Source organism: Daldinia caldariorum (genome assembly GCF_022478825.1).
Source record: "Daldinia caldariorum strain CBS 122874 unplaced genomic scaffold F4812scaffold_17, whole genome shotgun sequence".
Classification (NCBI taxonomy): domain Eukaryota; kingdom Fungi; phylum Ascomycota; class Sordariomycetes; order Xylariales; family Hypoxylaceae; genus Daldinia; species Daldinia caldariorum.
The window spans coordinates 647,957-670,096 of record NW_025953053.1 but is presented as its reverse complement, the minus strand read 5'-3'; the positions used below and the strand labels follow the sequence as shown (position 1 = coordinate 670,096).

At 47.5% G+C, this 22,140-nt stretch overlaps 7 protein-coding genes across 7 annotated transcripts; 5 read left to right on the top strand and 2 right to left on the bottom strand.

The window, feature by feature from the left end:
• The first annotated feature begins 5,006 nt into the window (after positions 1 to 5,006).
• Positions 5,007 to 5,988, top strand: F4812DRAFT_147873 (uncharacterized protein). Its single transcript, XM_047929688.1, has one exon. It carries the CDS (start codon positions 5,088 to 5,090, stop codon positions 5,577 to 5,579), a length of 492 nt encoding a protein of 163 aa, XP_047787327.1. The 5' UTR covers positions 5,007 to 5,087; the 3' UTR covers positions 5,580 to 5,988.
• Positions 5,894 to 8,763, top strand: F4812DRAFT_147856 (Ste12-like transcription factor). Its single transcript, XM_047929687.1, has 4 exons — positions 5,894 to 6,342; positions 6,408 to 8,001; positions 8,070 to 8,153; positions 8,349 to 8,763. The coding sequence occupies exons 1-4, from the start codon at positions 6,207 to 6,209 to the stop codon at positions 8,626 to 8,628; spliced, it is 2,094 nt and encodes a 697-aa protein (XP_047787326.1). The 5' UTR covers positions 5,894 to 6,206; the 3' UTR covers positions 8,629 to 8,763.
• A 1,222-nt stretch (positions 8,764 to 9,985) lies between these two features.
• On the bottom strand, positions 9,986 to 11,247 carry F4812DRAFT_147887 (uncharacterized protein). The gene has a single exon (XM_047929689.1). The coding sequence runs from the start codon at positions 11,133 to 11,135 to the stop codon at positions 10,194 to 10,196; it is 942 nt and encodes a 313-aa protein (XP_047787325.1). The 5' UTR covers positions 11,136 to 11,247; the 3' UTR covers positions 9,986 to 10,193.
• A 74-nt stretch (positions 11,248 to 11,321) lies between these two features.
• Positions 11,322 to 12,706, top strand: F4812DRAFT_147778 (Phosphoribosylformimino-5-aminoimidazole carboxamide ribotide isomerase). The gene is made up of 3 exons (XM_047929686.1): positions 11,322 to 11,867; positions 11,971 to 12,160; positions 12,252 to 12,706. The coding sequence occupies exons 1-3, from the start codon at positions 11,568 to 11,570 to the stop codon at positions 12,539 to 12,541; spliced, it is 780 nt and encodes a 259-aa protein (XP_047787324.1). The 5' UTR covers positions 11,322 to 11,567; the 3' UTR covers positions 12,542 to 12,706.
• Positions 12,707 to 12,865: 159 nt separating this feature from the next.
• On the bottom strand, positions 12,866 to 15,106 carry F4812DRAFT_452720 (DUF1900-domain-containing protein; the record flags this gene model as incomplete). The annotated part of the gene is made up of 7 exons (XM_047936392.1): positions 12,866 to 13,702; positions 13,759 to 13,873; positions 13,931 to 13,967; positions 14,024 to 14,589; positions 14,662 to 14,804; positions 14,925 to 15,013; positions 15,073 to 15,106. The coding sequence occupies 7 exons, from the start codon at positions 15,104 to 15,106 to the stop codon at positions 12,866 to 12,868; spliced, it is 1,821 nt and encodes a 606-aa protein (XP_047787323.1).
• Positions 15,107 to 15,825: 719 nt separating this feature from the next.
• On the top strand, positions 15,826 to 17,720 carry F4812DRAFT_462327 (uncharacterized protein; the record flags this gene model as incomplete). The annotated part of the gene is made up of 4 exons (XM_047938024.1): positions 15,826 to 15,836; positions 15,896 to 16,118; positions 16,180 to 16,679; positions 16,739 to 17,720. 4 exons carry the CDS (start codon positions 15,826 to 15,828, stop codon positions 17,718 to 17,720), a joined length of 1,716 nt encoding a protein of 571 aa, XP_047787322.1.
• Positions 17,721 to 19,347: 1,627 nt separating this feature from the next.
• On the top strand, positions 19,348 to 21,862 carry F4812DRAFT_147715 (uncharacterized protein). Its single transcript, XM_047929685.1, has 4 exons — positions 19,348 to 20,509; positions 20,627 to 20,720; positions 20,810 to 21,551; positions 21,604 to 21,862. The coding sequence occupies exons 1-3, from the start codon at positions 19,593 to 19,595 to the stop codon at positions 21,431 to 21,433; spliced, it is 1,635 nt and encodes a 544-aa protein (XP_047787321.1). The 5' UTR covers positions 19,348 to 19,592; the 3' UTR covers positions 21,434 to 21,551; positions 21,604 to 21,862.
• The last annotated feature ends 278 nt before the right edge of the window (positions 21,863 to 22,140 follow it).

The window sequence follows — 22,140 nt, the reverse complement described above, 5'->3', positions numbered from 1 at the left end:
TGCGAGCAGCATGCGAATAATCCGAAGGAGCCAATTAGCCACCTGAAAAGCTCTCCCCTTGCGGCCCCCCCCCCCCCCGACGCCTCAAGCGATACGCAGGTCCAATGTTAGCTTTCTTGGTCGCGCTATTGGTCCGTGGGCGTTGTGGCTGGCCAAGGAACAGAGGCCATACGCCAAATGCAGGAACAAACTTTTTTACCTACTTCTGAAACATAGCATCTGATGAATTCCATCTAGATGGGAAAATACGAATTTATGTTTTAGATCACGTTTAATGCTCCCATCCACTGGCTCGGGGCGGGGTGATGGAGAATTCAACCCAATATCCCCTCCCCGCCTTATTGTTAGTTTCGTTTCGCTTTAACTACCTGTACCTAACCCTTGTGTTGAATCATGATGCGGAATCCTGGCTTACAAGTGGTTATAGGCATCACCAGCCGCCGCAGTTGATCAATGGACATGCTTAATTGACCAAATGTACGCCTTTAAGGTAAGATATAGGTTGGGGTGAGCTAGCATACAAGGTAGTAAGCTTTGCCGTCTGTACAACTGAGTTAGCTCGTTTCTTGGCGGTGCTATATAAAGCTATTAGTATCACTAATTGATGGCGTTTAGGGAGGTGGATGTCAACTGGGGAGAGGGGGAAAAAATAAGATAAAATAAAATCTACGTAGTATGGTAAAAGGATTCACCTTCGCGTACGAGATGCCTAATGCAGTAACAGTAGTAAGCTTTTTTTGTTCGCTCCCAGACTTTCCGATAGACACAACAGGCACGCCACACCGGATTTTGTACTTCGCGGGTTGTTAATTATGTGCGCTCCCAAAATCCCACCGTTGCTTTGCAGCTCACGAGGAAATTGCAGAGGGAGTTCCGCAGCTCGCGGCGAATGCTACCTGTAAGCGCTCTTCGTAGGAAGATTTAGCTACATGTAGCTCATCATCGGCAAGATGAAAACACGGTAAAATTCCCGTTTTAGTCTGTTTAGATTCACGTGTACTTTTTAGCATTTTAGTAGGAAGACTGAAAAAGAAGAGGACACGAAGATAATGGAGGGCCTTTTGGCATTGCAAGGGTAGCGGGTCGATCAAACAGGGCAAGAAATGTTGGCATGAGATGTTCGACATGTGGCTAACAGCCAGAGTTTAGGATGGGCTACCTAGGAGGTAGTTAAGCTTTCACAAGTGTGGTTGTTTTATGTTTCGGATTATGCTATTGCCGGCTACCTCTTCCAAGTCACTTCACATGATCTAGTACCTGATCTGATAATCTAATTTTGAGGGGTAGAGAAAGGTTCGTGTGTTGTTCCCTCTGTCAGTGTTCTCTCTGTCAAGTCTCATAAAGAAAAACCCCAGTATTGGCAACCCAAAGCCAGGGGCACCCCTCCACGGATTATGAAGCCGGCGGGCATGACCTTATCCGGAAGCATAGATAATAAAGGTGAGTTGATGGGTCCTTCTACCGATAGAATGGGTTTGCAGGTCTGCCCTTTCTTTCATGGATATATTGACGACTTCTGGTATCGCAACAAGAAGGATTTGTGTTGGCCGGTTGGTAGGCTTGCAATATGCAAAATTGCGTACGGATGAATTGTGGGGGAATCAATTCCCTGCATTTTTTTTTTACGGCAAAGTTTCTATACTTTGTCTCCATTCTCCCATCTCGTTGTTCAACAATAAACTAGACTGGGAGGTTAGTTGGTTGGTCGTCGTCGGGGGAGAGTACGGGTGAGAAGGTGGTCAATGCTGATTGGACGCAATAAACACACCAGCGAAGGGTGGGGATAAGATCCAAGGAAAGATTAGCGCCGATATCTGGCATCAGGTATTTTTCTGAAGCAATGCGCCAGGCGTGTTTCAGAATTACAGGGCAGTCATAGGAGAGTTACAGGGAAATGGAGAAAAGTTGGCGTGGGAAGCAGGGACAGAGGGATCCGCGTGCCAATGGCAGGCACTCTTTTATTCGCAGTATGGTACCATCCAGCGTCTTTCCCTCTTGGCATCTATGGATTGGCAAGGGAAGCTTGAACAGATTATGGATTACGCAGGTGCGTGCCTAAGACTTTACCCATAGGTAACCCTCATATATGCGTACCTGCAGTAAAAGTCCAATACCCCTAAATCCTAACAATATCCCCTCTGTGGTTGTTTCTCTAATGCAATCATGTGTTTTAATTGGTGGGTAGTAAACAATATTTGGCGTGTGGGAGAATTAAGAAAAAGAAAAAGAAATAAAATAAAAAATTGTAAGCGCATTTGCATCTACCTACTCGGCCTAAAAGCAGTAATTTTAAAATGGTCCATTTGCTAAGGACGCCCATTAGCCCATTGCCTGACTCAAAAAGCCCTTAGGTAGACTTGCCAAAGCACATACCTCTTTGAGACCTTTAACATCCGGGAGCTAAGAAAGAGAGCTCCGGTACGTACGGTACAGGTAATTGAACAATTAACTGCGCAAATGATATCCTACTACTAAGATAGGTATGTAATAAGCGGTGATAAATCCTTTTCACCTTTTTCGTTCGGAATAGGCCAATTCCTCTTCCCCTGTCGGTCCAACCTTGTTCCTGTCATCCGCGATGTACTAGCATACGGAGATTACATGCTGACCCATAGCCCCAAATGGATTCTACTCAGTACTAACTGTGAGCTGTCTAAGACTTTAGGTCGTGGCCACGACAAATACTATGTAGCTAGGTAGCTAGGTAGCTAGGGCGATACGGCGAAGACGATATAAACTGACAGGTTCAAAGACAATAGCAGTCAGCTAGCTAGGTAGCTAAGTAAGTAGGATCGGGACTGTCTTATAGCATTCTTTGTCACCTTGTGGCATACCTGCCTCTTGGGGTATGTAAATGACACCCCACCAAAACCTATTTTACGCGAAGGAACTCTTACCCGCGTGGGAAGAGGAACGTAGGTCGATATATTAGACCGTGTACAAGACTACGTACGAATGTGCCGCTTTCTGTTAATAACTCGATAAAGTACTGTAGTAGGATGTTATGTCACTCTGCTATCGCCGGCGTAGATTTGTGATACCTGCCGCCTTAACTTTGTCCAGCCCCTATTCACTTTGACGATGTAAGTTGATAGCACCTGTTCTTTAAGAGATGAGTAATTTAGGGTTTGATGCGTGTGCAACTAAAGTTGCTTGAATTCTTAATATAGCCACCTAGTTGCTACTTAATGTTGCTCGAAATGACTTACATAATGTCATGGACGAGCTCATCTGCATAAGTTGTAAAAATATTCATAGTAATGATGACAGCTACTTGTGTTTTTCTGTTGAATGGTCATGAGACCTGTAGAAACAAGTCCTTATGCAAATACGGGAGAGAAGAAATAAACATGCCAATCCCAGTAACTAGACCTAGTGAACATGTGCATGCCATAGTAGGTGATCCATTACTAGAACAGTTCAGGAACCCCGTGCATGGACAGTGACAGTGGGTAAACCGTAAAAGAAGGACCGTGAGCTGAGGCCACGTCAAATATCCCGGTAAGTTGATTTCAAGGTACCTAGCACTCGTCCGTCTACTACATAGTATGTATCTATCTAAAGAACTCCTTGCTCTCTCCGTGGATGACAGAGGATATTCCCCGAATGAAGACTTCGAGCGAGGCAAGGAGAGGTCGTGCGGGATCAACGTGCCTTTATTCTGTAAAGAATTTATTGTAGATGGGGCAAACAATACGCTTTGTCCACCGGAAGATTTAGACGATACGACATCAGTATCGATAACACGCATAGGTAAAAAACAAATAGTTAATAAGAATAATAATAAGGTTTCTTATGCTCTGACAGATTTTTGTTAAGACCCATAAGAAAATATGCCGAAAAAGGGGAAAATCATTTTACGAGAAAATACACACGCATAACATACTATTATTACTATGTACGTGTGTACTATGTAAGTAGTAGGGCTGGGCCGAGCTATTGCATTTATTAAGATTAGGTACCTCCTCTCCACGGCCGTGGCCGTAAAGGGGCAAAAGGTTTAGGACCCGAAGTATTACGAATAACAACTATCAAATTCGCATCTCATCTCATCGCATCGCATCGTCCACAATAGAATGGTGATTAGTAGATTACCTAGTATACCTAGATTAGTGCGCGGTACTGGAATTAATGAAGACGGACCCGAAAATAAGCAAGCATTATTACATACATACGCAGACCCGGCGAACAACTTTAGGTCCCAAGTCCCAAGACCCAAGACCCTCTTCCTCTCCCTAGATATCTTCAGTACCACATCTACTGAATCTACTACATCTGCATACATATCATACATACCTACGGTAGTAAAGTAATAAAGTAGTACCCACGCACCTAACCTAAGGCAAGCAGATCTACATGCATTAGGTGCATGGTAGAGGTAGTAAGTAGCTGGCCTGATAAGTTGCAGTTGTGGTTAATCCGCAAATTAGATCCTAATCAGTTGTACGACCGTCCTCTCTATCTTCTGCTCTCTAGGTACTGGGGGTCTTCATATTATGTACCTAGGTAGAATCGGGGGCCTTGCTTCGGGATAGACCCTTCTTTTTACTGCATAGTAATAACTTATATAAGTCACAATGGAGTCGAAATATTACACGTATATAGTACATCTCGTCTAATGTCATGCCGTGTAGTAGACTTTGACTTTCGGGTTATGGCTCCTCCTGTTATTCTCCTCCTTCAGGCTTCTTTCATGCAGCCGCGTTTCTGTGAAGAGGGTGTGGGAATTGATTGAATATGGGATGGGGAAGGTTTCTGTGTAAGCATATAGATAATGTACACTACGTATAGGTAAGTGATGGGATGTGTCCGCTGTATAGGAGGACCTGACCTGACCTGACCTGACTTACATGCTGAGAGGTAAGAGGAACTTGCGAGTGGGTGTGGAAAGAGGTACAGTACAATATTACGATAAATACCACAATACATAAGTACTACTAATAATACAAATATACATTGGAACCGGCGTTAAAATACATCTAAGTTGAAAGTGGGCGCGGAATGTCGTGCCCAATCTCGCTCGCGGATTCCTTTCAGGAAGGGACAGGAACAGATACTACCATGTCCGGACAAGCGTAAACTACCTTATGCGAGTACCCTTCCCTTTGCGGTTAGTCCTCTACTGGCTGGTCCATTTGCACTCCACTCTAAATCTCTTCTCTCCTACCCGACCGCACCGGCCAGACCTGGTAGACCTAGCAGGACCTAGTAAGAACTTTGCAGGGGACCTAAGTCGACCCCAGCCAGCCGAATTCATTAAACCCCCCAAACTCCTCGCCTGTTTTCCTCTTGACTACTTGAGTCTTCCTTCGCAAAGATCGAAAGTTGTTCTATTCGGAACCCCTCCCTCTCTTTTTTTTCTTTTTTTCTCTTCTCTCCCCTTCTCCCCACACCGTCTTTCGTGTTGCAGGCCATTAACACGTAAGATTCTGATCTCTCATTCGTTCTTGGAGAGCCCTCATCCGAAGACCATTATCTTCTCTTTTTCACTCCGCAACCCGCGAGATTTTTTGCTTCTCATTGAATTAGGAGCGTTTATTCCAACAACCGTCCTGGGCCTCCCCCATTTCAAAACTTAGTTCGTTGTACTGCTAGAGCTATATCTGTTTATTCATTTCTTTCTGTGTTTCGTCACTTGATATCAGAATATCGCGGGTCCCTCGACGAATTCCAATCTGGACTGTTAACAACGCCTTTCCTTATTGGACATTGGTGATTTTTTCGAAGCTTGCGACGACTAGCGGAGTAAACTCACAGGACGCGAACTAAGTTGTAATTCCTTGCCGGCATCTGTCGCAATACAATAGTGCTCGCATACCCCAGATTATACGGGATATTCCGTCCGAAGTTCTTTAACATTGGGTCCTTTAACAAGCCCAGGTCATCACGGCGCCTTGAAGGTACTCGTAAGTGCGGAGGCGCATAGGCATTTGAGATAGAACGGGGAGTCGTACTTAAAAGCCGGAATCTTATCGAAATATTGCTTGGGCTGGACTCAACACTAAATCATAAGACGATACACCGACACGAACTTATTAGCACGGCATCATTCGACTCTTAAGGCAGCGCCTTGGGTCCCACCAACAAGTGCTCGTGAACGACTAGCGGAACGACCTGCTACGAATGATCTTTTTTTTCTATCAATAATAATATACCTTTCGCAAGTTTCTTGGTCGCTCTGGCAAACACCCAAAGCATCAGACACCATGTCTTCTGTATATTTACAGCAAGCAGCCATGGTAAGCTCGGTGCCACAAAAGCCGGAAACCTTCATGCTCAGCCCCGAAGCCCAACAAGCATTGCCTCACGATGCCCAAGTGGCTTTACAACAAGTTGATAATCGTAAGTTCAAATCCCATGTAACGAATTGATTCTTATCGCACGTTGTTTCTTACAAATGAGTAAAGTGAAGTATTTCCTTATATCGGCGCCTGTGGACTGGCAGGGTGACCAGTACATTCGACGTTTCCTATTACCGACAGGTGAATATGTTTCCTGTGTGTTATGGAACAACCTATTCCATATCACTGGCACAGACATTGTGCGATGTCTTTCGTTTCGATTTCAGGCTTTCGGCCGTCCCGTGAAGAACTCCAAGAAGTTCGAGGAGGGTATATTTTCTGATCTTCGAAACCTCAAATCCGGAACAGATGCCTCTTTGGAAGAGCCCAAGAGTACCTTTTTAGATTTCTTATACAAGAACAACTGCATTCGAACGCAGAAGAAGCAGAAGGTCTTTTACTGGTACAGCGTACCTCACGACCGCCTTTTTCTCGACGCTCTGGAAAGAGATCTTAAGAGAGAGAAGATGGGACAAGAAGCTACCACGATGGCTGTCAATGAACCGGCATTGTCGTTCCAATATGACTCTTCGCAATCTCTCTACGAACAATTGACGAAGGCCCAGCAAGCCAATTCGTCATCCTTTAGCGCCCAGCAAGCGTCTTATTCTCAGCCTCAGGTCCAATCGCCAGTAATAAGGACAATGGATTCTATGCCTCCCCCACAAATGATGCCTCAATCGATGGCCCCTTTAGGGGATGGGATGGACACCATGGTATCGTACAACACGATGACGGCCATGGCCCCCGCTATGCCCCATCAGGTCCAGCAGATGATCAAGAGAGAACCTGACTACAGCCGCGTGCAATACACCCAGAATGGTGTACCAATGACTCACAACCACCAACGCCATGCTTCAATGCCGGCTTACGGTCTCGAGTACTCGCCTGCCCCCTCGTTTGTTTCTTCGCATTACGAAGATTACAGCAACCGAGGCATGTCGTTCGAACCGATCACGCCTCCTCAGCAAGCACTAGGAATGGGTGCTGAACCGGCCTATATTGCAAACGAGGAGACGGGACTGTACACTGCGATTCCCGATCACATCAACGGCCTGAACGCGATGATGCAGTTGCCACCCTCTAACTTGGCCGGACCGCAGTTTTCCCGTGCTTATGGCGCCAATAATGTATACTCTGTTATTGAAGGATCGCCGACATACAAACAGAGGCGGCGGCGTTCATCCATTCCTCCTTCAATATCGGCTATCGCAGCTGCAACTGCTCAAGCTCAGGCCGCTGCTCACCAATCTTCGAATTTAAGGAGGTCGGTTTCGGCGTCGGTCGGCCCTGTGGCAGAGGGTGACGAGTCCCAGAGCAACTCTCCCCCTGGTCTTTCATACAGCAATTCAGTCATCTCTTTCACCAACCAGCAACACATGGAGATGTCCAGGCATGGCACCCCCTTGTCGGCTGTGGAAGGTAGTCCCGCTTTAAACCCAATGTCTTTACAGCGACAAGACTTCGCTCAGTTCGCGACTGATGATCTGAGTGGCGACGGTTCGATGCACGAGCAGCGGGTGATGCAGCCTGGAGCAAATGTTGTTCGTAGGGCTCGCTCAGCCACCGTTATGGAGGTTGGACCTTATCCGCAGAAATCTCACTCGTGTCCTATCCCTACATGTGCTCGTCTGTTCAAGCGTCTCGAGCACCTCAAGCGGTAAGATCAAATATTTCTTTTTGTTACTTGTGTGTGGTGCACCGTTGTGTATCTAACCAAATATATAGACACGTGAGAACACATACCCAAGAAAAACCCTACATCTGCCCTTATTGTAGCAAAGCGTTCTCTAGATCCGACAACCTAGCACAGTAGGACCCCAATTTTCTTGTTTGTTTTATTTGTCCACTTGAAGATCCTGTGATGAGCAACGATGTTTGTGCGATTTACCTTCAGAGCGAAACCCATCAATCATTCGAATTAGTCACAACACAAATAGCATACATCAACTCATCACGAGGAACGACAAGTTTAATCGATATGTCAGAGGCTAATCAGTTCTATAGGCACAAGCGTACACACGACCGCGGCGAGGGCGCTGAGACCAATCTGCCTCTTTCGGGCGAAGAGGAAGAAGATTTTTCCAGCGAGGACCAGCTTGGCTCCCTTGGGGGGGCTTCTCCCAACTCCGAGCCAGGATACGCAACGTCCTCATTAAGTTCCCTTAACTCGTCGATACCCACATCTAATGGCCTCTCCGGAAACGGAATGACTCAACCGGCCTTCAGCTCTTTGCAAACGCTGAGTATGCCCATGACAATGAGCACACCAACTGGAGCGATGTAATAGGGGTTGCGACTTGATACTTGTGGGACGTGTTATAATACGGTGCGGTGCGACTGTCAGTTTGGCAGATTAAATACGGGGTTTAGCGATTGATTTACATGAGATACTCTATCTAGACGCGGGATTTGATTTATAATCGGGGGATTAGAAAACTTGCGTCCAGTGTTTTCCCGCTGTGAGGCGATCTGTTCTTTTTTTTTTCTTTTTTTTGCTCATTTTACGCATGGGGGAAACTGGGGTGGAATAAAAGGAAAAGCTTTGAGAAGCATTTCATAGAAGGACGACCGGGTAAAACTCAACGACGAGGGAATTGCCGTCACAGCCGGAGGAACTTGACTGGAGCACCATTAACACATGCATTTGTATATATATACTTGCTTTCTTTCTTTGTTTGTTCGGGCTCGTGGCTGGTTGTGGGGAGCTACGAGTGATGATACCAGTTTTTCTTGTTCTTTTTTTTTTCTTCTTTTTTTTTCTTCCCATTTCCTTTGCTCTTAGTAGCGAAGACGCAGCGAAGAAGAAGAAAAAGATGGGCTTAGTATAGGCTTTGAGCTTCAATAAATACTGTTAAATTAATGTGCAATTAATCTTGGGCTTTAGTGATGGGGCAAATATATAAGAGGTATACTAGGTATCAATAACTACCTACCTACCTAGGTAGGTACATATCTAATATACCTGAGTATAGATAGGCATGATAGAATTGAAACGTGTAGACTAATATCCAGGTATATACTAATTACCTATTAAAAAGAAGACCACTAGCATCTATGAAGCCTTCAAGGCCTAAAGATGTGCCTACTGCTGGAGAAAGAGAAAGAGATTTTCTGTAGTATATCCCCTTTTCCCCAAGTACCTAGGTCTACACGATGCTTATTTTAGGTAGGTACCTGACCCAGTGAAAGCGTAAATCACGACACGGATCGTGTGAAAATACCAGGTAAGTTACCTAGAGGTAAGTACCTAACCTAAGGCACCAGTATACTGTAAGGCGTTTCGATTGCTCGTGTGTCTTTGAGCTAAATTGGATCTGGCAGTGTCCGTGTCCGGGTGGAGATTTCATGGGAGGTCGGAATATGAATGAAATGAAGTCGCTATGCTGTGCGTCTGGACAACTCGTGAGACATGTGTCCGCAATATCTGCCTTCATCTGGGGGATATCGTTTTCCTTTTCCGGGGGGGGGATGATATTTCAAGTCGATTGCTTATCAAGTCTGAGGTAGTATCAACGTGCTTTTTTTGATAATCAGCAGCAGCGATAGATGGGTGTTGGCTGTCGTATCTATATTGCTGTGCTGACAAGCTGGTTATTTTTGTGAATAGATGAGTTGTGCACGGTGTCGATGTCGTGAGAGTTCGGTGGATGCAAGAGCGTAGGCATGTTTCCCATGGAGAAATGTGTATGAATTGGCGAGGAGGGAATTAGGAGTAGTAGAATTGGCGGAGCTTTTTTGCGAATACGCATATACAATGGAATGCGTCTTCGAGTATCCCCGTCTCAACTTCCAAAGAAGTCGCTAAACGAATCCAGGCGAATTGTTCACGTCCGACCCTTTCCCCATCTTTCACCTCCTCCTCCTCTTCCCACCGCTTGCGCCCCTAGACCTCCTATCACTCCCCTGGATCTCCGCGATGTCCTTGCTACTCAGCTTCAGCATACCATTCCTTAACCTGCCCACGGCCGGCGCATCGACAGCCCTCTCGCGCTTCCTCATCGTGGGCTTCCCCCCCTTCGCGCCAGCGCCCACGCCACCCGCAGGCCGCTCGAGGATGATGCCGTTCTCGCGCGCCTCCCTGCGCCGCTTGGACTCGCGGGCGGCGGCGGCGGCCACGATGCCTTTCCGGTGCGACATGGGCATCTTGGCCTGCGCGAAGATGCTCGCCTTGGACCCGAGCGCCGCGAGCCGCAGGTCCGTCGCCAGGTGGCGGTTGCGGCCGGCGTGCTCGATGCTGCCGTCGTGGCCCCGGCCGGCGAGCAGATGCGATTCGGAGAGCAGGCGTTGCAGCGCGAGGTCGTTCTTCAGGAGCGAGGGGGCGTCCTCCTCCGCGGCGGCTTTACGGTTTGCGGCGGCTTGGGCGGAAGAAGAGGAAAGAGAGGCGCTGGGGTCTAGGGACGAGGAGGGGACCCGCGAGGAGAGGTACGCTTTGCTCTCGCGCTTGGCGAGGGGGTCAGCGGAGAGCGGGGGGAGCTTGCTCGTGTGCGTGACTACTTCGACGACTTCGACGGCTGACGAGCCGGGCGGTGAGGATTCCGACTCGGAGTCGGATACGCCGTCCCAGGAGTCCTCGGAGGCGGCGTCGTCATCGTCGTCGGAATCGGAATCGGAGCGTAGATCTTCGGGTTCGTCAGCAGCTTGTGCCGGTTTCGAGACGGCATGTGACGACGGTTGTAGCGGCTCAAACTGCGCTTCGAAGTGGCGGCGGAAGATGGCTTGGGCTTCTTCTTGGGACACCGAGGGTTCCGGTTTTTGCGCGCGAGACTTCCGTTTTCCGAGGACCGCAGCCATTTTTTGAAGTTTTAGTTGTGAGAATTGTCGATAGTTGCGATTCTTCTCTCTCTCTTATATGTGTAGTGTAATCCGTATGAAATGTTTTGTAGTGGGATGCTGAATGTTGAAATGCTGGAAGAAGATAAAAATTTAGTGGATCCCCAGCAATTGCAAGCATTGCTCTTCTAAGTTGACTGGTTGAGCACGCTATCACGCTATCGCTGCATAATATCCGCCAATCATTTCGTCTAATTGGTTTTAGTTCCTGACGCTAAAAATCCACTCCTCTACGGCTTAACTTACCTCATATACTTCAGTACTGCATACCTTAAATACATAATTTAATGTTTATTAGACAATGCATTTTATGAGACTCACTTATAAGTTATAAATATATATATCTCACCCTTGGATACATAACATAACATAAACTGAAGCAACTCACTCACCATGACGCGGTTTAGACCATGCATAGACCTGCACGCCGGCCAGGTCAAGCAGATCGTGGGCGGAACCCTCGATAGCACCACCGCCGAGCTCAAGACCAATTTCGTCTCCCAGCACTCCGCAGGGCACTTCGCCCGCCTGTACCGAGACAACAGCCTCGAGGGGGCCCATGTCATCATGTTAGGTTCCGGGAACGACGACGCCGCGAGCGAGGCGTTGGCGGCGTGGCCGGGCCATCTACAGGTCGGAGGCGGTATTAATGACCAGAACGCTGCGGCGTGGATGGAACGAGGTGCTAGCAAGGTAGGTTGGCATGTGATATGAACGAGTCGATGAGTGTTACATATGTACCTGATATATATATAAGCTATGTATCTTATAACATTGCTGATTGAGCTTCTAGTAGGTCATCATCACATCCTTCCTCTTCCCCGGAGGCAAATTCAGCCAGGAGCGTCTAGACGCCGTGCTCGCTGCCCTCGGCGGCCAAAAAGACAAGCTCGTAATCGACCTTAGCTGCAGAAAGCAAGATGACGAGAAATGGTTTGTGGCCATGAACAAATGGCAGACTATCACCGATATGGAGGTGAACCAAGGTACTTAACCACTCAACCCAAGATATCAACCCCCGTTCCCGTTCCTATATCAAGTTAGGGGGGAAAGCTTGGCTAAACAGTACGCATGTAGAGTCTATTAAATCTCTGGAGCCGTACTGCTCCGAGTTCCTCATCCACGCCGCCGATAATGAGGGTCTCCAGAAGGGGATCGATGAGAAACTCGTCGAGAAGCTGGCAGAGTGGTGCACTATACCGGTGACGTATGCTGGTGGTGGGAGAAATCTTGATGACCTGGAACTGGTTAAGAAATTGAGCCACGGGAAAGTAGATCTTACGATTGGAAGTGCCTTAGACTGCTTTGGCGGCACGGGGGTTAAATTCGACGATTGCGTTGCGTGGAATGCTAAACAAGGGGAATAACGCAGACAATTTAAGAATCTCTCCATAAACCTCATATAGGTGAAATAAGAGAATCTCTTACTTTGCGAAGAAAGATAAAAACTCTACAAGTATCGGTCTCTCACCTACTCTCTCGATTTGAAATTCAGTTGATAAGGTATAAACAACAAGTGCGGCTTATTAAAAGACTTAGGAACGCCAGCGTAGGTCCGGGTACGGTAATCTTGACCGAATGCAGGTATTATCTTCGTCAATATCGTTATCCATCAACTGCTTGGCCTTAATCCACCTCTTTTAGCTCTCTCAAAACATATTCCTACAACATCCTTCTGTCTTTCTTCTTCTCTACGACCTCAACTCTTCCAACTCCAGTTCTAGCTGACGGATACGCTCGCTCTGGTCCTGCGTTCCAGATCCTACTCGCTTCTTTAGACTATCTACTTCTTCGGTTAGATGGCTGATCTTTTGACCTTGCATGCTGATCATCTTGGTCTGGGTCTCTATTAGTTGCTTGATCTCCTCCAAAGTTGTTTCAACGCCCGGGCCAGCTGTTGGGCTGTTCGAAGATCCTGAAACAGGGGCTGCTGTAGCCGGAGCTGATGCATGGATGGGTGACTTAATTGCGGGTGCTGCTTGAGGCGGCGGTGCAAAGGTGGTCTTGGTTGGGGAGGGCGCCGCTGGCTCAGATCGTGCAGGGATTGCGCTGCGCTGGGTCGGCTTTGTGATTTCTTCAAAGCTTGATGTTTCGTCATCGTCGGCTTCGGCTTCATCCTCATACTTTGAAGCTATAGCAGCTATGGAGCGGTTCTGCTCCTTCATTGTGGGAGGCGGAGATTGCGCTGCAGCTGCGGCTGGTGCTGGTTCGGGTTCATTTTTAGGGGCAGGCTTAGGCGCTGGAGCCGGAGCCGGAGCCGGAGCCGGAGCCGCAGCAGGAGGCTGATAATCAGCAGGGACTTCCACAGGTGCATTACCCTCATAGATGCTTTCAAAATCGATCTTTGGTGGTAGACCAGCCTTGCCGGACAACCATTCGTTGGCACTGACACCGGGCTTGGCGCCAGAAGCCGGCGGGAAAATATCCGATTGGAATGTTTCAGCTCGCCGAGGAACGGTAAAAGAGATAGGCTCAATATACGAGTCGTTAACTGTCTTGTATGCCCTCATGACTTCATTTTCATGGACCTTTCTGGTGTAAGCTTTGATGTTCGCAGTCCAACTATATCAACACAGTAACTCACATTCACTCCACGCTTTGGAAGGAAAGCAATACCTCTCTGAGGTTCAATGGACTTGTATTCTGAAAGGAATTCGAATTTGTCGTTCTCGTACTCGAAGTATCGGATATTGCCATCTCTGATTTTGCTAGGTCAGAATTTGTCTTGGGAAATATTTTAGAATAACAAGACTTACCCCTTTCCAGCCAGATAGAGACAATTGCAAGCGTCGTCTATGAAGAGGTTAGTTATGTAATATTTATAGAATGTGAATTAACAACCGACTTACCCCAGAAAGGCATGCAAACGCCGGAGATACTATCGAGAGTCGTGTTCAGGATAGGAGTATTGTTACCAGGCTCCCAAAGGGCAAGTTGACGATCACTCATGCGAGAGAAGCCCGTGGTAGCAAATCTGTTATGCTCTCCTAACCAAACAGTTCGGCTGTTTTTGGCACCTTCATGACCTGGGCCTTCATGTGCAGGGCGTTCTTGTCTTACATCCCATACTCGAAGCTTCTTGTCTCTCGAGGTTGTAACGAGCATTGTACCATTGGCATTCCACGACAAACTTTGAACGATATCGGGGTGCTTAAGTGCGTGGACGGCAGAGCCGGTACCTACATCCCATATCTTGATAGAGAAATCACCAGACGCAGAGGCCAAAATGTTCTCGGCAGCAGGGTTGAATAGTACCTGGCCAACTTTCCTCGAGTGGCCGGTCAGCTTGGAGACAGGAGCTACGTCGGTTGGTTCTTCGGCATCTGTGAACAGAGTAAAGCCCTGTGGCACTTCCCAAATCATGATTTTTCCATCTTCGGAAGCTGATGCGATTAGACGATCATTGAAAGGGTTCCTTGAGCAATAGTATTAGGTTAAGGTCTTCGAATAAGGGGGGGATCAACCACTCCAAGGGTCGCGTGCGCACCAGTCGGTATCGAGAACGGCAGCAGTGTGGCCACGGAATAGAGGAATGACATCGGGGAGCTTGCCCTTCTCACCCAAGGGGATGACAGCAAAGGCACCTCCACCACTAGCCTCCCAATTGACAGAGAGATATTCTGGGTTGACCTGTTGCGACCAGACGCGTTAGTTCCCGTCCTATGCAATATAGATGACTATCTAACCTAAAGACAACTAAAGGGGGCAAAGGTGGATAAAAAGAGGGAAAAGAGGGAAGATGGACCAGACCTTAACCAAGTTGGTATCCCAAGCGTTTCGGCTTATACGTATATTATCATAACAGAATTCTCTCCTCGAGGATTTACCGAAGACATGTCCTGAGTCAAGATTAGTCGGGTCATTGGAAAATCGCAAAGGGAGCGCGTTGGGGGCGTACGGTACTTGGACGCTCGAACAAAGCGCCCAGACATAATTGGCTGCAGACAGTAGGAATGTGATAAGAAGTGATAGGATAGATAGAAGATGGAGGTGAGAATCAGTGAGATTGTAGCATTAGTGAGAGAGAGAGAGGATTGTGGCTTTCAGAGCGTTTAGAGCTTAGAATTTAGAGAGAAGGAAACTTGCAGACGGCGGATAGGGGAGAGTGAAGGAAGCAGTTAAAGAAAGCACCTGCAGGTAACGATTGCAGTGAATTCCAAGCTGTGTACCCCCGGTAACCCCCTTGTTGGATTTACACTAATGCTGCTAGTAGGCTAACCGTTCTAACCGTTAGTAGTAAGTAAATTGAATGGGCAGCGACGAGCCTCCTGAGCACGAACGAGAATACGTAAACGGATAGGGAAAGTGGGTAGGTGGGGTCTTCACCTAGGTACCTACTTAAGGTACCTCTTTACCGCACCCCGGAATGAGACTGGCCAGGCTGCCAGGCTGGTCTCGCAATGCAAAACAGCTGAAATCACGTGTTTCCACTTCCAGCCAAGAAAAAAAAAAAAAAAAGTCCTAGGACATTAGCTCCAGCCTCCAGCCTCTGACCTCTTTAGCAAGTATTAGGTACCTAGCGCGTTCGACGCGCCCGTTCCAATTTTGAACTTTTTCCCCCCAGGCGGTTTCCAATCCGATAGCTATCCCCATCACTCTACCTTCTCGACTTTGCCAATAGCTTACCAACTCAACACCCGCAATCATCAAAATGGCAGCGTTGTAAGTACACACCGTGGAAGCTGCCATCATATCCATTTACTAATTGATGAATCTAACAGCGAGAACTTTGATAATATCTTCCTGGACTTATCCAAAGAGTCTGGAAAGTGCCGATTCGCAGAAAATGGTCTCGGTTGGAAGCCTTCCGCAGGCGGCAACACCTTCACCCTCGACCGCAGTGATATCGCCAGTGCGCAATGGAGCCGTGCCGCCAAAGGCTACGAAGTCAAGATTCTTAAGAGGTCCTCCGAGCTTGTTCATCTTGATGGCTTCCAACAAGAGGTAAGCCATACCGACTAATTTCCGCTGCGATGGGTTTCGCGATCGCTGAACAATATTACAGGATCTAGAGCGTCTGAGCAAAATATTTAAGAATTGGTACAGCATAAACTTGGACCCCAAGGAACATGCGTTGCGAGGCTGGAATTGGGGCAAGACTGAATTTAGCAAGGCCGAGCTTGTCTTCAACGTTCAGAACAAGCCTTCCTTCGAAATCCCCTACTCCGAAATCTCAAACACCAACCTTGCTGGCCGTAACGAGGTATCCGTCGAATTCGCTGCATCGAACGAGGATGACACAGGCACAAATGGGCACCTGGGCGGTGCGCGAGGTCGTGGCAAGAAGTCTGGCGCAGGCAAAGACCAGCTCGTAGAGATGCGCTTCTATATCCCCGGCACGACGACCCGTAAAGAGACGGAGGGAGAGGAAGCAGGAAGTGGTGCCGAAGAGGAGAAGAATGCTGCTACCCTGTTCTACGAGACGCTTATGGACAAGGCTGAGATCGGTGAGACCGCAGGTGATGCCATCGCCACTTTCTTGGAAGTTCTACACCTTACGCCACGGTTCGTCTACTTGATCCCTATTTGGTTAAGAATGCTTTTGCTCACTAACTACTACATAGCGGACGGTTCGATATCGACATGTATGAAGCGTCATTTCGCCTCCGCGGCAAGACGTACGACTATAAGATCCAGTATGAGGCTATCAAGAAGTTCATGGTGCTTCCGAAGCCTGACGACCTACACTTTATGCTGTGTATCGGTTTAGATCCACCTCTCCGCCAAGGACAGACGAGGTACCCGTTCATAGTCATGCAGGCCAAGAAGGATGAGGAGGTTACTATTGATCTTAACCTCACTGAGGAGCAGCTGAATGAGCAGTACAAGGATCGCCTACAACCCCACTACGAGCAGCCGCTACACCAAGTTATCACCTACATCTTCAAGGGCCTCGCCAATAAGAAGATCACCTCTCCGGCCAAGGATTTCATGACACACAGGAACCAGTTCGGTATCAAGTGCTCAATCAAGGCGGCGGAAGGATTCCTGTACTGCCTCGAGAAAGCATTTATGTTCGTACCGAAACCCGCTACTTATGTGTCATACGACCAAACGTCCTCTATCGTCTTCTCCCGTGTTAGCGGCGCGGTCTCCGCATTATCGACCTTCGATATTGCGGTTCACATGAAGAGCGGCGGAGCGCCACATCAGTTCAGTAATATTAATAGAGAAGATCTGAAGGCACTCGAAGGGTTCTTTAAACTCAAGGGCCTGCGAGTGAAGAATGAGATTGACGAGGATGCCAATTTACTTGCCGCGGCTCTTCGCGAGGAAGCGATGGATGAGTCTGAAGAGGAAGTGGTCGGTCCTCGGGCGGACCGTGGTTCCGCTGACGAAGACGAGGAAAGTGTGGATGAGGACTTCCAAGCTGAAAGCGAAAGCGATGTCGCCGAAGAGTACGACTCGGCTCACGAATCCTCTGGTTCCGGAAGTGCAGAGAGCGATGTCGATGGTGGAGACAACGACGACGAGGATGAGGACATGGCAGATGAGGAAGAGGAAGAAGAGAAGCCCAAGACGAAGAAACAGAAAACTGGAAAATAAGGGCGATACTCTTATAAGTGTCTAATTGTCTCGGTGTAGACTTTTCAAGTTCTCATCGTTGAGTGGTTCAAGGATAAGGTCTGGCGGTAACGGCGTTAGGGAGGCATTGATAGCTTTGCTCAAGGACAATCGTTGCGTTTTTATCTACTCGTACGGCTTGTGGACTTCGAATGAAGGTCGCGGCTGATTCGATGATGTTGTATTGAGTGAGAACGGCACATGGGGACGAGCACATGGAAGTAGTGCTTCATCGGACCTATACAGCTAATCGATAATGATGATACCACCGCACTTGATACATGCATGATATGATATAAGGCTTTCTAAGCATTTTCGTAATCGAATTCGTATAAGTATGTACTGTACTAACTAAAGTGGCTTATTCCAGATCTCCATTTGCCAAGCGGAGACCGGTTTTGGGACATGGTTAGCCTTCCAGCGAGTTTTCTAGTGCACTATGTAATTGACGCCGTTCACGGTTCTGCTGGTGAAACCCCACCCACTATAGATAAACCGTTCTGCGGGTCGCAATTCTTTTTTTTGATCTCTGTGCTAACGGTGGTGGATGGTGTATTTTTTATTTTTTTTTCGCATAATTAATGATGGATGAGATATTACCTTGGTACTTACATTAAATATAGTTTTACGCATCGAGTATTACGTCCTTATTTGACCGTAAAATGGCTAGGCGAAGCACCTATGACGTATGAAAGCAAAGCAGATCCTTTCTATACGAATACCTAATACTATGTACCTAGGTAGTATTTACATGTTTACATGTACATATGCGTGGTTTAGCTAGCATAAACCTTTTAGCTGAATTCGGAGAAGCCTACCTTATAACATACCTATATCCCCATTTAGGTATGGCCTGTTTCTAAATTTTACCCGTCAGCTTTCTGCACATACAACCTGGGCACTACATACATGTACTTCGTATGACTTATGGACTATGAACTGCATATGTACGCAGCGTAGTACCTAACTTTAATAAAAGGTAGTTACCTGTACGATTAATAGAGAGCATGTCGTCAGTTCCTTCAAGACTTTGCCAGTTTCCTCCATTCAGAGAACAGGTAAATTAAACTGACGTCGAAGTCGAGCTGTTTCCCATTGTTTCCAGGTCTTCCAACACATGTATTGTACCTTATCTGTTATACCTATACCTATACCTAATATCTTTTTTTACTTTCCCCCCTCCCCATATTTAATTCTTTTATTATTATTATTATTATTATCAATTCCTTTTCCCTTTTTCTCCTTCTCTCTCTCTTTTTTTCATTTTTTCTTTTTGGAATGATTCTTACAAGGTTTATCTACTCGGATAACTACTTAGGTAGATGATTAACAATACCTCCTACTCCCACTCCTACCTCACGCAACCAACTATACTTGGCTTACTTTAGTTCCCCCGTCAGGCTTGCCTAGATTTTATTTGCATGGATTAAAAGGTTCAAGCCAACCGATCAGCCGACTCCGCATCGCGTTCTTGCGAACATAAGACATTGCAGAATTGCAAATCCCCCAAAACCAAAGGTTGTCCCCCCACCCACTGCAATTGAAAGGACCCTTTTAGATATCAATAGCCACTCACTTGTGCCGTGCTCCTTTTTTTTCTCGTACCAAAAAAAGAAAAGAGAGAAAAAAAAAAGAAAAAGAAAAAAAGCCCGACCCTATTATTTTATTTTATTTTTCTAAACCCTCTCCACTTCCAAGTCGGTGTTCTTATTTCCATTATTATTCGTTATTATACTTGTTAAAAAAGACGATCTATTATTCGTCAATCATACACACGACGTGTGGACGCTCTTCCGCACCACACACACCTCCCTAGATTACCTTTTGCTCGACACCCACGTATAACCGTAATAAATGTTCACACAGCCTACGCCTCCATCGCCGGGCTTTTTCCCGGCTCTCACACCTTCCACAACCGCTCCACCGACATCTCCTTCGTCTCCTGGTAGAGGCAGTAGGCTACGGGGTTTAATACACCTTCATCTCCTGTCGCGAGACACGTCCAGCCTCGTCCATCATAATAGGACTGCTCCCCAAGATCCATCCACATCTGCACCTTTAATCCGACCTACTTCCCCCACTACTACGTCCGCTGCACCTCATGAGGTCGACTCCGACCCGCTGAACACAGCAAATCAAAACGACGATTCCAGTAGGATCCACCGCCGCCGCGCCAGTAGATATTCCGAGGCTGCTTCCGAGGCTTTGTTGAACTCAAGATCAGAATCGAACCCTCTAGCTGAAAACCAGGAACAATCATCGAACCCAAACATGACGCGGACACGCTCAGCAACCACAGGCGACGCCTCTCACGACGTGTTACCGACTATCCGCTTCTCGGCGTTCTACGACTCGCGATCAAACAGACCATCCCTTTCCTTCACCCCGATTTCGCGTACATTGCCAACAGGCAAGGAAACCATAAAGGTTGGTCGATATTCAGAACGGGAGAATCACGCCCTCGTGCCTATCAACACGCCGTCTGCTGCGCCCGTAGGCTTTAAGAGCAAGGTCGTAAGTCGCCGTCATTGCGAATTCTGGTTCGAGAAGGGGAAATGGTACATCAAAGACGTCAAAAGTTCCTCTGGGACGTTTCTCAATCATATCCGTCTAAGCGCCCCCGGTACCGAATCCAAACCGTTCCCCATTAATGATGGCGACATAGTTCAGTTAGGGATAGACTTCAAGGGCGGAGAGGAGATGATTTACCGATGCGTGAAGATGCGCATAGAATTAAATCGAGGCTGGCAATCAAAGCCCAACACCTTCAAGTACGTTGCATACCCGTATCTATTTCTCGTAATTTGCTGCGGCGAATTCTGCGCTGAATTCGCACGTTATGCCCTTTGTTATCCCCACGCGGCGATAGACGGCTAACGTGTCAATAGCATGGCAACACATAAGCGTTTAAGGGATTTGACGTCAACGTCAGCTTCATCAGCCCATGCACAGGACTGCTCTATCTGCTTAAACGCAATAGCGGTATGTACTACATTTCCGAGTACCATCTGAAGTACCATCTGAACCTTTATCACGTTTGATAAATGCTCACATGCGTCTTTTTCTAATAGCCTTGCCAATCTCTCTTTGTGGCGCCTTGTTCCCATACCTGGCATTACAAATGCATTCGGGAAATGCTAAATGGGCCGTCATGGCCAATCTTTATATGCCCGAATTGTCGCGCTACGGCTGACTTGGATGCCGAGGTGGACGAGCCATCCGACGAATGGCAACAGCTAGATTCGGGTATAGATGATACTCAGGAAGACAAGTCTACACCTCCAGCTTCTCAGCCGAACGATGAAATTGTGCCACTGGTACCTTCGCAGACGAACGTCAACGACAACGCGTCGCGGCCGTCTGGCGAGGGCGAGGGCGAGGTGGGTGATATGACAATGCACGTCGATGCAGTCGCAGCGCAGCCTGCATTGTCGAGGCATGCCGTAACAGAGCCGGTTCCAATACCGAATGCGACACCATGCGTGAGTAATGGCGATAGGTCCACAACCAATCGGACACCATCACCTAACAGCAACCCCCTAGGGACTGGTAACGAGGGCCCAATCACTCCGCGCAACGACGCCGGCCCGTGGGTGTTTGATGGCAATCCAGCACGAGTAAGCCAAGAAAGCACCCGGCGAAATGGTATGACCAGCCTAGATGCTGCAGCACAAACCCAAGCGGACAGATTATAGAAAAGCCGTCGACTTTTGTAGAGCTTCACTTTATCTTTCGCCTAAAGTGAAGACATCAGCCCTTTAGGTGCAGGGAGAAGATGGGGAGAAGGACCCCGTACATCAATGCTACATTGCGGTATGTGTAGTTGAAAATTGAAGCCCGACGAATAGGTTACAACCTTCAACAGCATACGACCTATCTGATTTCAGCATGTCGAAGTGGCTACGACGATACGGCTTTTACCTATGTTGGATCCTTGTCAACCATTCCAAGTATGGAAAGGGATAACGCAAGAGTGAGATCTAGACGATATCGATTCGTTCGAATTCAGGGGAACTATATTTTTTTATCATATATCTATTTACTCCCTATCGAAGGAAAGATCAAGCTCGGGTTCAGAGCCTGGTGGTAGCTGACCAGACCGAGTCTATTACCAATCTCTCTAAAAGGATTATGGACAACAATGGCAAGCAGCTTGAAGAGATCTCGTGCGAGATATGAGGTGAAGGAGTATATACCTTCCCAGGAGTCGGGATAAAAAAGAAAAGCAGGTGGCTATTCACAGGCACCGCATCACAGGCACTACAATTCCGGCGCGTTTAGCCTCATTTGTCATTTGCCATCGTTTTCTTTCGGGGGAATACGGGAATTTTTCACGAAGCATTTGTCCACGGGAGTTGCTGTAAAGTATAGAATGCATTCAGGGCTGGAATTGAGGGAAGGG